Here is a 16,119-nt window from a genome sequence, read left to right as displayed (position 1 = left end):
AACTGAGGTTTGGACGATAGAAAGCCCACACAGTCCCGACCCCCCACCTGAAGTTGAAAGACATTAAGGAATCAGTAAAACCACTCATGTCTGCTTGCATGTTTTCTACAGTTTTAGGTTACTCTTGCACAATTTGATACACACAGATATTTACACTTGGCATGTAGCTGAACAGAGCAGAGGGAAAGTCCAGAAATTGTCTTATAGTTGTTGAACGCCTGGTAGCATTTTAGACGACGCAGCCAAGCTGTTGGTTTTGTAAACTGTTGCAGCTGGTCTTGTGCATTACAAGAAAAGGGGAAGTGTATTCTCTCTCTTTCTCACTCTCTCACTCTCTCTCCCTCCCTCTCTCCATTTCACTATTTACTCTATCGCCATGTTTAAAGTTTGCAAGCACATTTTGACTTACAGAGCAGACACATTAACTTAATTTATCTTTCTTTCTGCTAAATAGTCGTACTGAAATCCCATCTACTTCACCAAACACAGTTGCTGCATTGAAGGGTTATATTGTATATTCCACAGAATAAATAAAAAACAGAGAGATATACATTTGAAAGATTGTTTCTTTTTATGAAAAATAACCATTTTGTAATTTTTGCTTCCTTCATTCAAACTAGAACATCAGCATCTGTGGCTGTTTTTGCACCATTTCTTTCAGTTTCAGAAATTCAATACACACACATACACACTCTAAATTAAAATCTATAGTGCAACTCAACAGCAGTTTTAAAGAATTGAAAGAATCCTGTTTCTACTTTCAATCACTTGTATCGTATATCGATCGTTCATCACGGACACAATGGTGAGATTTTGACAAAACTTTTATAAGCAGTGCAGTTCACCGCTCACACAGCTGCATTTTGCACATTTTCAAAATAGGGGGGGATACAGTTACAAGTCCAGACAACATGACACATTTGATCGGCCTTAAGGGATGGCTGCATCTCTTGTGGGAGATGACATGTTTACTCTTGTGTTGTTTGAAACTGATTTCCGGAAGAGGAGGCTTCTGTTAAGATTTAGATGATGTGTAAGTAGGCTGAGAACGGTGTTGTAAGTATCTGTGGTGTAATTGCTGCCATTTGGTGAGGCTGGGAAACAGATCCCTCGACAGCTTAATGTAGGAAGCCATGGCATACGGTACATCAGTGCACATATGGCCCATGTGGTTCACTAGTTTAGTGTGAGGAGAGAGAGAGGAATTGAGGGTGAGCTTCTATGTCCTGCTATGTTTTCAGATAAGTTCTTTTTTGTTTTACTGAGGAGTAAATAGTCTTACAGACAAAGTTATGGACACCTTTATCTAGAGCAGGAGTACTAAAGTCCACAGTTCTAAAAACGCCAAAGGTATTTTCACAAAAGGGTTAGTGTTATCTGTCATAATGGGAGAAGTGGCTCCTACAAGTAAAGGTGTGATGGCCAGGCAGAGACAGTCATGTACTCATTAGCTGGTTTGCTGTGATATAAGTTTTTAACTATAATCTTTGTAAAAAAGAAATGCTGATTCCATTGATTTAACAGTTGTTCTGCAGGTTGGTTGAAGTGACAACTGAGCTCTGGGGACAAAATCTTTGAAAATGGGCATGTGTGGTGTATAATATATGGTGTTATACCTCCTCAAAATGGCCACTATTTTATTGCAGATGAAGCAAACTGCTCCCATGCTTCTAGAGGAACATGTATGTCTTAGTTCACTCGTTCTTAAACATGGTTTTCACAGTCAATCTTTATTTGCATTGGCTGGTTTTGAACATTATTTTTCATGTTTGTGTGCGTGCGTGTGTGTGTGTGTGCGTGCGTGTGCGCATGCGAGCGAGAGAGAGAGAGAGAGAGAGAGATAACATGACAGCCATGTGTCACTCCCAAGTCATCTGAGACAGGTTGCACTAAAATTTTGCTTTGAGTCTGAATTAATTGTAGTTTGGCTTCAAGGACAAGAGTCTGCACATTGAGTGTGTGGAGGCAAATGTGAGTGCACACATCCACAAGTTCATACACACAATTCATAATCACTTCCTGTGAATTGAAGCCTTGTATAGAAAGGTGAAAAAAAGAAGTTGCTGTATGCCAGAATTCAAAGAATAGCTCCACAGTTTCCACGTCAGATTCCACAGCAGATAAATGTCTCATTCCCAATCGTGGTGGGCCACATTGGTTTAGGAAATACAAACTTTAATGTGCCAGCTCTAATATAAAGGCCAGTCTTGTCACAACACCCAAACAACACACCTACTGTTAAAGGGCAGATGGGGAGGATAGGGAACAGGAAAAGGGAGGCTCAGATATGCCGTGTGTCTGTGCTTGAGGAAGTTTTATAGGCCTAATTTCTCTTAAACTCAGTAAAGTACCTCACAGACCTCCCCCTCCCACCCCCTTACCTAAAACTGCTCTTAAAATAGTCTGCATTTCATCTTTGATCCTCGGTTGCCATCAATGGGCTTCAGAGAGGGAGAGAAAGAGACAGACGGACGGAGAGAGACTCTGGGTTGCCATTATATGTGAAATGCCGCCTCATTGCAGCAGTGCAGCCCCATCTCTTCATCATTCCCCCACTTCCTTAATTTCCTCTGGCAGACACTGGGAGCATTCTACCACCCATCTGCCCCCAGTAAATATTGCTTGAAGGCTTAATTATACAGACACTCACAGACACACACAGAAACAGTCTCAGCGAAATTTCCTGCAATGCTGAAGCGGAGAATTAACGTCAAATCTGTGGGGCATTCATTCATCAGAGTGGGTGTGTGTGTGTGTAATGTTATGTTTGCATCTGTGTGTATTTTTGTGACCTCTCAGTCCATTATTATACCCCTCTGGTTACATTTCTACCCCAGAGGGTCTGTGTGATGAACTGTGAACACCCTGTGCTCATGTCATCAAGCAGTGACGGTCACACGCCGTGGCCGCGGCCCCCGTGCAGCACAGGAATCAATATCCTCTAATGATTTATTAAACAGATTTTCTCCTCAATCAAATAAGATATTTTGGTTCTCGCTGCATTATTTTTGAATAACCGTGTGGACCATTCAGCACTTTATAAATGTGCGTCTTTTTTGTTTCTCTCAGCAGATGATGAATGACCATGAAGAAGCTTCCCCTGACAGCTGCGTCAAAAAGGTAGGACAGTTATACCTGCTTGTTCTATTTTACCAATCCTCTCTCTGTACCTCTGTCCTGTGTGTCAACTATCCCACAGGGTTTACCTACTTACCAAAGGTATTCAAGTCTTTGCAAGGGGGCAGTAATAAAGTGGAAGTTTTGTAGGAAGCACAAAAAGTAGGACTTCTACTCTGGCTGCATTTGTGTGTCTGGCCCTCCGCTGGCCCTCTTGAAGCACACAGACTGTACATATCTTTACACATGCACCACTGTTAGCAGATTCTTTGAGAGCACATTCACTTACAGCTGACAGAGATTTCAGCCCAGCGGTGCTAAAACCTCTGGACTCTTTGTTATAGCTATGTTAATATAATGGAAAAAAGAATTAGCATGACATTTTCTGAGCTTTCTGCAAACATGTTATTAAGGTCATAGATCTAAAGCTTGAAGAAATCATCTTTTTTTTTTCTTTTTTTTTACAGTGGAGTCATTTCAAAGTGTATCACTAACTCATAAGCCTTGCATATCCAAGAAAACTAATAGACAATGATGTCAATCTAGGAAACCCTCTCTTCACTCAGACAAAAACACTGACACTCAACACACACTGTGACCGATACGAGCCATTGACTAGTCACTGACCACTTTATGAGGTGATAAATTTACTGAGGAGGCTGGGCAGTTTGTTTTTACGGCCAGTGTCGCCGGGTCAAGACAGGACAGCAAGAGAGTTCATGTCCATCTAATTGTCCGTGAAAGAACAATGGGTGCTGCAGAGGGGACACTCTTTCTTTCTGAGCATGACTGAAGCCGTGCAGGCGAAGCTCCAGCTCAATGGCATTCCAGCTGAAACCCAAATCAATGGCTGATAATGGAACAGCAGTAAATTATATGTTGTTATTTTTCTTTTTTTTTGCTGTGTTTTTATTAATCAGTTTGAAGATTTGAAGGAACAATCCATATTTGCAGTATGGCACCAGTATTTCAAATACTCAAACCTACTACTACTTTCAAATACAAAACCTACTTAAGTGTTTTGTCTTAAGAAATGTGATATACAGTACTCAAGGACTTTGATTAAAAGCATTGCATTGCTAAAAGAATTCATACTGTCCTCTGAGTGGCGTGCTGTGGATGTTGCCAACTCATTTTCATGTGCTCTGGTTTAGTTATCCATGATTTAGTTATCAAAGAAATTAGAACAGAGATTTGGACTTTGTCTCCAAAGTTTCTATGTGGCTTTTGTCTTATCTTACATGACAGGATGGTCAAAACATCAGGAGCAGAACGAATGGTGGACCACTTTTCCATTCAAAATCCACCCTCCCCTTAATAAAAGCAGTGTGTGAGGGGAGAGAGCATGTTTACATCGCCTCGCGAGCAACCTTAACAAGACGTATTTCACTTAAAATCTCTTTTGGTGTAATTGACAATTATGACCAATTTGGCCCTTAGCAAAACAAAATCACGTAAATTTCCTCATTTGCATTTCAGGTCAAGGGTCTTGTTGCTATACCGTCTATAAACAGGGAGGCATGCAAATCACCGACTGCTTGGTTGATGTGAAATCCTACATTAGTCAATGAGCTTATTTTAAGAGTTGACCGCAGGTGGTTTGGGCTGTTCCCTGTTCCCCACATGTTCGTACAATGTGGAAAAACCTAGATGGTTTTATAAACTACCCTAACCACCTTCCACATGAGAGTGGCCCGTGCACTGCACTCTGCACACACAAACTTTTATATGCTCACAAGTATATAGACACACATACGCACATACTGTGCTGTAGATGCACAGTTGTAATCCACGCACACAGACTCACACAGATGACAGAACACAGACATAAAGTACACTTACCTACAGTACGTAAAATCAAAACATACACACACACACACACACACACACACACACACACACACACCGGCCACATCTCATTATGCAGAGTGTGAGTTGCGGTGGGCCCTCATCGGGCGGTGGCAGACCACATGCCTGTTATGAATATGAATGAAATTATGCATGAGCCATTCCTTAAGACATGACTCATTCATCCACATCGTACAGTTACACACAGACACAGGGCATGGGCGCACACACACACACACACACACACGCACGCGCGCACACACACACACACACACACACACACACACACGCACACACACACGCACACACACACACGCGCACACACACACACACACACACACACACACAAAACGCACATATGCACGTAAACATTAACTTCTTCTCCCTCCACCGCTGTCTTACCCATCGCTATGCTTGATTAAGGCAGAATGTTAATTGAGTTGTAGCTTGTGAATAAACTAGTTCACTGCTGAAATGTGTGTGTATGTTCACATGAATGTGTGTGTTATTAGTTCTCATTTGTCACTGTGCTTTACATTACAGCGAAACAGATCTGTTGTCGTGTTTATATACTGTACTGTATGTTATATGTATTTTACATAGAGAGAAATGTCTTTATAAAGTTAGTGAGTTCATGGAAACAGATGATTTTTGCCATCCCTGGATGGATGACTAAGATGACTTACTTTTGGCTTCTTTCTCTGTTTAATTTAGTTCAGGAGGCACTGACATCAGATATTTGATAAGTAATGGAACATTCTGTAACCTCATCAATATGTCAGGGCTGTAATTTACTGCCACACACAAACCTCATGTATAACTTAAGATAAGTATTTGGTTCTGAAAAGATTTATTTTGGTGCAGTTCACCACTAGACTACCAGAATTATACCAGACAGTGTGTAGCTACACTGCACATTCATGCTGAACAGCCAGAAGCTACTTCTTTTAATCATTTTATTGTAATTTTCTATATTTACTAGTAAAGCAATTAACAAAAAACCCAATTGACAAAGTGATTCAGAGAAGGCTGTAAAATCAACAAAATATAAAATCTGGTACAATGTAAAACAGAAATATTACAGTAAAAGAAAAAAAAAGACAAAGGAAAAATAAAAGACTGAAGTAAAACAATGATATTCTCTCTGATAAATGCATATTAAAGAAAAAAATGTATTATAACCTTACAGTAATATTGTGGCTACTATAGAAATGTGCTCACCCTTGCCAAGCAGTGACACATTGAAATTCAATTCAAACCACAAAAACACAGGTTCACTCCATGTTGCTGAGTCAGTCTGAAAGGGGTGTAAAGGCAAGTGGGGGAATCAGGGTTAAGGCGAGGGATAAAACAGAAGCAAAGATGTTATTGTAGCTTCTCCAGCCCACTTACTGAAAGCTGCCCAGAGCTTTCAGCTGTGTGTGTGTGTGTGTGTGTGTGTGTGTGTGTGGTTTAAGTCTGTAGATTCATATCCTGTCCTTGCTTAGACTTGGGTCGAGGCATATTGGCTCAAACACATGCCGACATAAATACACATGCATCTTCACACCCCCACCCACAGACACAAAATAAAAGGACCTGTTATCTGAATCCCTTCTCTGCTTACTTCATCCATCCTCATTTCATCCCTCTCTCTCTCTCTCTCTCCCTCTCTCAGCAGACAGGATGGTGTTGTTGGAGGTATAGATTGCTATCAGAGGCTATTGGTGATAGGATCAGGGATTGTTTGGTTTGGTCTGGTCCAGCCATACAAAACAGGACTATCTGTCTGTTTAGCTGTCTAGGCCCTGCTTACTTATATTCTCATTCACACACTGCACATATACTTAAGTCTTTGTGTGTTTGTGTATGTGTGTGTGTGTGTGTCTGTGTGTGTGTGTGTGTGTGTGTGTGTGTGTGTGTGTGTGTGTGTGTGTGTGTGTGTGTGTGTGTAAGTTAATAGGGTATGGGAAGACTTGTGTTTCTTTTTGGATTCCTTGGATTTAAAAGTGGTAGCCAGATAGAGAGCAGGGGGAAAGAAGACAGCCTATGCTCTGTGTACGTATCTCGGTGTATCGGTGTGTGTGTGTGTGTGTGTGTGTGTGTGTTAATCCTCATCCTCAGAAGAGGGCTGCTGTCCATCTTAACGTGTGTAAACTCTCCAGCAGATCAGATGGCAGATAATGACTTCCAGATAGACACCTTCCATTCAACCACCACAGAAAATCAATGAGCACTGATTGCTTTTTTCCCAAGACGATCATCTCCTCCCAAAGGCTACTATCTATCTCTCTCTCTCTTTCTGTCTCTCTTTCTCTCTCAATTCCTCCGTCTCTCTCCCCATTCATGCACCTCTCAATAAAACCGAGACTGAATCGATTCACGCTGCTTTTCACGGAGGATTTACCGTGGAAAGATACAGCGGAATATCTCTTTGAGACGATCAAGTCTCTCTTGCTCTGCCTGTGTCACTCTTCCTCTCTTATTTGTCTCAGTGAAGGTGGACATGCTGGCCTAACATACATGTGTCTCTCCTAAGAACTGATGCTTTCCAGATAGTGATACATTCCTTTATTTCTGTGCTTAACAGATATGTTCTGTCTTTGATTCAAACTCTAGCACTTGTTATTGTTTTGCCTGTGTCATGAAGCAAAGTACGCAGTAAATATGTGTTTTAGACCTGTCATTAGTTGTAAATGGGAAAAGGACAGGGGTTGATATGAACTCTGACCTATAAGTAGATTTTTCCCACTCTATGCCGAAGGACTAGGGAACCAATTTGGGGGTCAGCTGCTGTTGTGATTCTATGGGTGTGTACGTGCACGCATGCGTGTGTGAATATCTTTCTTCTCCCGTATCAAGCTGGGGAATTGAGTCTCTAAATACGCTAGCTAAATGACCCTAAATGTATGAGGGCTATTATATGGACAGAGGGAGGCTCATGGGTCACAGAAGTGATCCAGTGCTTCGGGCCATAGTTTACCCCCCGCCAACAGCACCACACTTCCCCATCCCTCCCCCTGCTTAAATAGGCTCATGATTGATTGATAATTATGATAATTTGTTTGAAATGATTATCTGGATATTATAATCACTTGCCACCCTGGTGTGCCATGGGGGCAAGTCATTTTTCATAATGTTGAACGTTACAAATACCCCCTGGTTACAGGGGTGGTTCTGTACGTGTGTGTGTGTGTGTGTGTGTGTGTGTGTGTGTGTGTATTTATCTGTGTGTATGGGGAAGTGAATGCCTAGGGCTTGGCAGTGCGCTCCCCAGGGCCATGAGTTGACTATTTAGTGATGAGCCCAAAAAGCAGGAAATGGCCTGAACCCACACACACACACACACACACACACACACACACACACACTCACAGACACAAAGCACAGTGTAGGCTTAAAGATGAATTTTACCTAAACATCTCTGTTACATTTGAATTCCACACAGAATGGCATAGATACTGGACAGACATGCATTAGATGGATATAGTGCTGAAATGAGGAGTCAAATAATCTACTGAAATGAATTGGTGAGAGTTTTGATAATTCAGTAGTTGTTTCAGTCATGTATCCAAAAAAAATACAAAACATTTGCTGGTTCCAGCTTCTGAAACATAAGAATTTGCTGGTTTTCTCTTAGTTGGAAATTGAGTGTCATTGGGTTTTGGAACGTCTTTCAAGCAAAACAAGAACTTTGGGTTCTTTGAAATTGTGATTGTTAGTTTTATCTTTTTTCTGAATAACTAGGACTTAATCATCAATGAAAATAAATGTAGATTGGTTGATAGATAGATAGACCAATGACTTAATGATGATATGGGTGTCTTTCTTCTGCGGGGCAGGGTTACATTTTAATAGGCCCTGAGTGACATGTTTTCATTTGGCTCTGTAGCTTGCACCATCCCCCTTCAAAATGTACACCACCTAGTCCTGCGCAGTGTCAAGTTCAACGAGGAAAAAAGTGATGACCAAAGTGGTTTGAAACAGGAGGCAGTCAGCAGAGATCTTCCATGTTTGTCTGGTGGGTTATGGAGAGGTGGGGAGTGGTCTCTCGCAGGCAGACAGACAAATATGCAGAGATTGAGCTCACATGGTCAAAATCATTTATGTCGGGGAATGTTTATGATTCTAAGGCGGGATAATCTTTCAAGCATACCCTTTTGCCTCCTGACATCGTCCTGTGCATAAAGACAGAAGGTTAAATGAACTGAGGGAATACTGAAACATGCAAGTTAGAAAAGTTTGTACCTTGTTTGTTTGCAGAGGATTGATGGATGTCATATAACTTCTCAAACCACCCACATCAACATAATAGACTTCTCTGCTATTGATGTGTATTTTCAACGCCCCAAGGCCACGACCACACTGCTAAGTTTTCGTTTTAAAACGCATCTCTTTTGCTACGTTTTCGCCTCCTGTCCACACTGCTCTGGAGTTTTCGAGCACTGAAAACAGAGACTTTTGGAAACTCTGCTGGTCCCATTTTAGTGTGAAAACTCCGTGGTTGCATTGTAGTCTGGACGGGCAAAAACTGGGACCTCCCTGATTGGGTGAGCGTCAGCCATCACGTTTACTTCACTGATTCGCCACATTCCTATCAGGTGATTCATCCTGCGTAGTATTTTCTGCAACTAAGCGACCAACTGCATAGTGGACAGTTTTGCTTCCAGTTGACACCGGCATGCGCGTGCCCAGTCTACATGGATGGTCATGTGTTTTGAGGTATGCTAGTATGGGTGGAGATTGTTTCTGATACATAGCTAAAACACTCGTCTGGGTGGAGATCATAGTAGTGTAGTAAAACGTAGTAGTATGGACATAGCCTAAATTCATCCATAACATAACTATGTGAAAACACTCTTCCTGTGTCATGCTATCAACTCCCCGTAGCTGAAAATTGATTGGCTGACTTTTGATTATTTGTTGATTTGGCAGCAGGTGTGTTTGAGATCATTTGATAGTGAAAAGACAGATTTTTGGTGGAGTACTCCTCTAATGTGTCTGTAATCACCAGTGACAGTTTCATATTTCCAGACTTCGGTAGCCAATAGCGTTGATCTGTGGAAGGTCACATGGTTCGGACAAAGTCAGGGTTGTTGGAGAGGAGGTGGGGAGTAGGAGGAGAGGTGAAAACAGAAAGAAATGGTCTTTCTCTCTCTCGGTCTGTCTTGTCTGTGGGAACTGTCCTAGCTATGGTTACTGCAGAATGCTGTCATTATGCCTTGTGAGGAGCATTCACTCAAAGGCCACTGCTGTGTGTCACTGTATTCATGTATGTGTGTGTGTATGTGTGTGTGTGTGTGTGTATGTGCTCACTGAGTGCCCGAGTGCCACTTTTAACTTACAGTGGCACTTTTAACTTGTGTCTCCAGTGTGTGTGTGTCTCCAGTGTGTGTGTGTGTGTGTGTGTGTCTCCAGTGTGTGTGTGTGGGCCTTGACTGACGCATCTCTGTTGTTATCGCAGATCAAAACCTGACGTCACATTGGAGTGAAGCGCTGGGAGAGGAATTCAAGTGGGAATGAAAGAAAGAAAGAGTAGAACAGATAGAGAGGGACAGAGTGAGGGGGCGGAGGAGAAGCACGAGGTGATCGGAGGCACTTTCACATCAGCTGGCTCCCTGACCCCTCTCTCTCTCCCTCTCTCTCTCTCTCTCTCTCTCTCTCTCTCTCTCTTTCTTTTCTTCTGCCTTTCACTCTTTCTTTCCTTCTCTCATTCCCTCTCTTGCAGTCTTTGTCTCTCCATAATCTCTCTCCCAGTGGCCATTCCCACCACATTCTCTGGAGTCACCCAACAAAAGGAGGAGGGCGATAGTCTGACAGTTGCGGGGTCTGTCATATGAGTTTCCTCACACATACACACACAGACGCAGACACACACTCACTTTCACATGTGTTTTCATAACTCCGTATGGGAGTGATACACTTTTTGTCATTTTGTGTGATATCTTATCTTGTTCCTATTGATGACTTGGCAAACACTGGACTAGAAGTGTCATCACACTGTAATATTTTGCAACTGCAAAAGACCCACAAACAGAAGGCTAAATATACCCACAATGAGCAGTGTGTTCACACATTCAGTGAACTCTGTTGTAATGATGAATTTATAGTGCAAAGACGGTAGAGAACCCCTCTTTCCACAGGAAACACATCCTGATTATTGTTCATTCTATGCAATTACTAACTGAAATGGCATCAGAGATGGCAGGTTGAGGGACAGTGGACAAAAAAAACAAAACATTAAACATCATTTCAGAAAGGGCAGTTTTTTTTATATGGAAACTTAATCCAACAACTCCTCCAACTTGAACGACCATGTAAGTCTGTCGGCCCTACCACCTTATACAACCCATCATAGCATCTCCCGAAACCAAACCTACATCGGCCCAACCTTGTCCTTACGCAGACTTAATTGCTCCGTATACTTTGCTCCACGAAAGGCCGCTAAATGTCGCCTGACAACAAATGTAACGATTGGTCAGTCTCACTTAATACTAAAGGTGAACCTCTGATATGAACCGTCTTCATATCGAATGAGCTGGATAAATATAATTCTGGTCATTTGAAAGGACATTTTGAAAGCTGAAATATTTCTATTCAAGACAGCAGTTACTCAACATCTCTTGGCCTTATCACTCATTGGTAAAATGTCTTCACTCTGGAGTTTCATCTTTCTGTGCTATTAAGGACATTTGGTGCTCATTCGCTTCAAAATAGACACAAAAACACACACACACACACACACACACACACACACACACACACACACACACACACACACACACACACATTCACACACATGCGCGCGCACTCTGTCTTGTCTGTCAAGAAAGCAGTGAGTCCATTAAGTCAGACAGAGTGAATGCAGAGGGCCTGCTGGTCAAGGACTGGTGATAATAACATGACGACCCACATGGCGTTGCCACGGAGACCTAGAAGCCAGGGGGAGGCGTAGAACAAAAGTTGTGTGGTCCTGCTCGTCAAAAATATTTTCACGTGTCAGACAAGGGAGATAGAGGTTCATCTGCGCGTGAGAAAAGCAGAGTGCATTGGAAACCACACATCACAAGGGGGAGTATTTCCTTTGTGCTCCAAAAGTCCTCTCTCACACTGTACAGGTCTGCCTTGTAGTCTTTTTCAGCTGTTGCAGCTAAGAACATTTTGCACAAAATCTTTAAATCTTTATATCTATTTTTAAATCTCACAAGATATCTTATATATATATATATTTATATATTTATATATTTAATTACCATTAGATGTTTTGTGCTTTCGGGATAGGGATTCATTATTCAACCCAAAAGGAGGAAATGCAAAAACCTGCCAAAGAAGCAAAGATTGCAAGAGATATGGCAAGGTGCTGACATGACACAATGTCTATAGATAGACAAAAGACGGAGTTAAAGCAAGAGAGTGAGCGTCAGTAAAGATGGAAGCCCTCAGAGGGCAGGAGACAGCCGGAGGCAGGGGGATGGGGGGGCATGACAGGGAGGAATGCCAGAATGCCCAAGAGAGGCAAGAACTGCCAGCCCAGTCACAGACACAGTCCGTCTGGGGAAGAGAGACAGAGAGTGGGGGAGAGAGGCCGGCCCTTCTAACACAAGGTCATGTGAAAAAAGATCCCCCTTTCTCCACCCACCTACCTCACCCATCCATCCATCCATCCATCCATCCATCCATCCATGTGTCCGCACATCATCCCTGTTGATGTGCCCCCGCTGAATATTTTAGGTAGACAAAACATTTCCAAATTGTTCGCAGGAAAAAAAAAGAAAAGAAGAGAAAAGGAAAGGAAAAAAGAAATTTGGGGAGAGATAGAAGTGAAGGATGAGGAGATGGCGGGAGACAGTGGGAGTGTGTCTGGGTGTAACAGGTCTTAGGGGAGCTTTTAACCACAGAGTGGTAAGTGAAGGGTGCCATGTGTTGAGGCAGCTCTGCTCCGGCTAACTGTCCTTCATACTTTGAATGAGAGCAACAAACACATACATACACATAGGCACACGTGAGTACATCCATGCTTGTGTGTTTTAGTGTCTGTTTGGTGGGTCCCAGATAGACCAGAAAATGTCAGTTTCTTTTGGAGGGGGGGCTATAGTGGCTGGAAAGTTCCAAAAATTCTACCGGCACTTTCACTTTCACAGCCAACTAGATTTCTAAGCCAAGTGGTCCGACAGTGTCTCGTGCGGTGAGATCCAGGACGTTTGGGGTGCTCTTCAAGATCACAAACCCAGCAGCTACTATTTACCTCAGTAGGAATAACAATAAATTGATGTTATGAACTAGAAAAAAAACACACACAATTAAGTACAGCAAAGTAACAATCATTTACAAAATAAGAATAAACTTTGAACATCTCAGTCCCTACTATATATGATTTTTAGTTTAAGACCGAACTGCAGTTATCTAAAGTGAGAACTGACAGCCAATTCTGAAACTCTGTGGTCTTCTATCTAATTGTTTTGGTTTTACACAGATAGTTTCACAGCCCTCTAGTACACCTGCTCAGCACTACATGGCTCTCTCTGGAGCTCTTTGAGACCAAACCAGAGGTAGAAGGGCAGTGAATATTGATACTTTTGACAAGGATTGATGACGGTTAGATGTGTAGGCTAGCAACACATTAGCTGTGACATCTTTTAAAGGTAATAATATACAGTATGTTACTGAGCCTTGATGGGAGAAGCTTTACTTTGATGTTTTGTTCAGCCTGTAACTGCTACAGTATGTGTTGGTGAATTTTTTTAATCAAAAGTCTGTCTGCTCTTTATTTGCCTCCATTCTCACTATACATCTGGATACACATGTTTTTTTATGATTCCAGGCAAGTCAGAGGAAATGTGCATTCGATACAGGATTATAATGAATTTACCAAAATTGTATCCCTTTTGTTGCTTCTGGTTTGCCCTTTTGTGGCTGCTTGAATGTAGAATGGTAATTTTTATAGTGGCTTTTTGTTTCACAGAATTTTTCTATAAAGTTTTGTGGCTGCAATGATGTTTTAAGAGGAGATCAATGTGAACAGCTTGTAATGCAACTGCATTGTTGACAAAAATCGTTCTTGTTCCCAGATGGTTCAGAAATGTTGATTTAGAACGCATCAGAAGACACTTAACGCAAGTAATCCTGGCATTGTATGTATTTATTTTTCCTGTGGTTGACGGTATCTGTACCTGTCGCTGAAAATAAGGATAATCCATCCTCAAACACATTCTGAAAACCTGGGTTTCTGTACCCTCTATCCCGACTTTATCCTTTATCCTCACTTCCTTTCCTCTCCCCCTCCTACCATCCCTTGCTCCTTCTCTCCGATCTCGGCTGAACAGTATGCTCTTTGACTGAGTCTTAATCTTCATTACAGGGCATTAGTCCACTGGGGAGGCCCTGTCTCGTCTCCCCACAGCGCAGCCTGGCACTGTCCCGCAAGGCACGTCCCGCCACGGCACAGCACAGACACCCTGCCAACCCCCCTCGCCTCCCACCGGCTTCACCTTGGTCGCCCCTTCGCTCAAATGAACTGTTAAATAAACGGCAGGCCTTAATCCACATGAAGGAGCGGGGGTGGAGGTGGTGGAGTAGGTGGCAGTGCTGGTCAGGAGAAACAATAGAGCTGGCCCTGGACGCCTCCATTTAAAGCAACCATCAATCATACTCACCATGAGACTTCACTTTCTTTCTTTTTTTGACGTAGATTTTATCATTAATGACTAAATCTCAAGGAATCAGAGTGACTGTAATCTGAGGCATGTGGCTCGCCACTCATATGCAGTCCTTGAGCATGGCCTAGTGTCTGATGAAGCATATGTGTGTGTGTGTGTGTGTGTGTGTGTGTGTGTGTGTTTGTGTGTGTGTTTGTGTTTGCGAGTACCGTATGTGTGAGTTGTCCTAAAAGGAGAGGGACATACAGTCGCTCTGGCTTCCATTTTCTGCGTTTGGCTTTTAACTGTCACACAGTCTCATTTTAAAGTGAAAGGGCCCCGCGCACACTCACAGCTCTATCAGCCTCTGATACCTTCACTGAGCTTGCTAACAAGGACAGTCGACTTGCTGTGAATTAGATAATTAAAGAGGATGGCTAATTGAGTAAACAAGCATCAGGGCCGTCACCCCTAATTAAGTGATTACAAGGAAGAGCACACTCAGTGCTAATTAACGCATACACACACACACACGCACAGACACGTGTGAGGACATGGAGAATTATCTGTTAGAGAAACAATGATTAGGCCGAGTGGGGGATCCCAGGAGAGGCAGGCAATGAGAGGGGAATACACACACACACACACACACACACACACACAGCATCATCCCAAGAGAGGGGTTTTCTGTGTCTTAGTACTAATTCTAATTCATAGTGGATAATCCTTTTATTCAGCCAACAACATTGAAACTGATTGGAACTGAGAGTCACAGAGAGTGACCTGCGCTCTGCTGATACAAACCCTCATAGACAGCGCCCGTGGCCTGGACACTAAAGGAGACGGCAATCTAAGACAACATGCAGATGTGTTAGACAGGCGCTCAATTTGAATGCAGTTACCCCTCCTTTCTTTTTCAGTGGTGATTGTCTCAAGCAATAGACTTTCACAGAAAATTTAATACCCGAATGTAATATTCCAATCAAATCTTTGTATATATTTACATATTTTGTTGTGCTTCTTCACTCTGCTACGTTAATACCAAAATCCATTTCACTTTTCCACACTCCATGGGAATACACCATACACTGAGTCAAGCACGCTCTAATCTCAGCTGTGACATTTCAGATCGAGATGCTCATATGAGGATATTATCATAGAAAGTGTTTCCCTGGGGAGAATTATCCAGAACATTAACCAGGGAGTCAAAGTGATTATTTTGCCCCAATTCTCCTTGGGGAATATAACAGCATGTATATCACATGATTTATTACAATATAAACTATATCTAGTCAAATATTTATTTGGATATTAATGGCTTTGTTCAGTGAAAAGGGATTCTGCCAAGGTCGGTCCACAGTTGAAACTGTACCAAATTCAAAATTAGTCATTTGGGTCCAAAAGCTCGATTTAATTTCACACAAAAAGAGATTATTACATATTTTCATAACTCATTTTCAATCAGCAGTTTTTCCTTAATGCACGAGGTCAGATGTAATATTTTTCATGAGTGTACAGGATTTTCACAACAGAGCACAAA

At 42.2% G+C, this 16,119-nt stretch overlaps 1 protein-coding gene across 1 annotated transcript in view; it reads left to right on the top strand.

Moving 5' to 3' along the window:
* The window catches only part of prdm16 (PR/SET domain 16), a 122,751-nt gene that overhangs the window by 32,896 nt on the left and 73,736 nt on the right, over window positions 1–16,119 (top strand). Inside the window, exon 2 of the mRNA XM_022741628.1 lies at window positions 3,070–3,120. Within this exon, the coding sequence (XP_022597349.1) occupies window positions 3,073–3,120 (48 nt within the window). The 5' untranslated portion in view covers window positions 3,070–3,072. The remainder of the gene's footprint in view (window positions 1–3,069; window positions 3,121–16,119) is intronic.

The sequence above is a fragment of the Seriola dumerili genome, unplaced genomic scaffold, assembly GCF_002260705.1.
Source record: "Seriola dumerili isolate Sdu_G_001 unplaced genomic scaffold, Sdu_1.0 BDQW01000056.1, whole genome shotgun sequence".
NCBI classification, from domain to species: domain Eukaryota; kingdom Metazoa; phylum Chordata; class Actinopteri; order Carangiformes; family Carangidae; genus Seriola; species Seriola dumerili.
The sequence above is the reverse complement of the archived record's forward strand: the minus strand, read 5'-3'. Positions and strand labels throughout refer to the sequence as shown.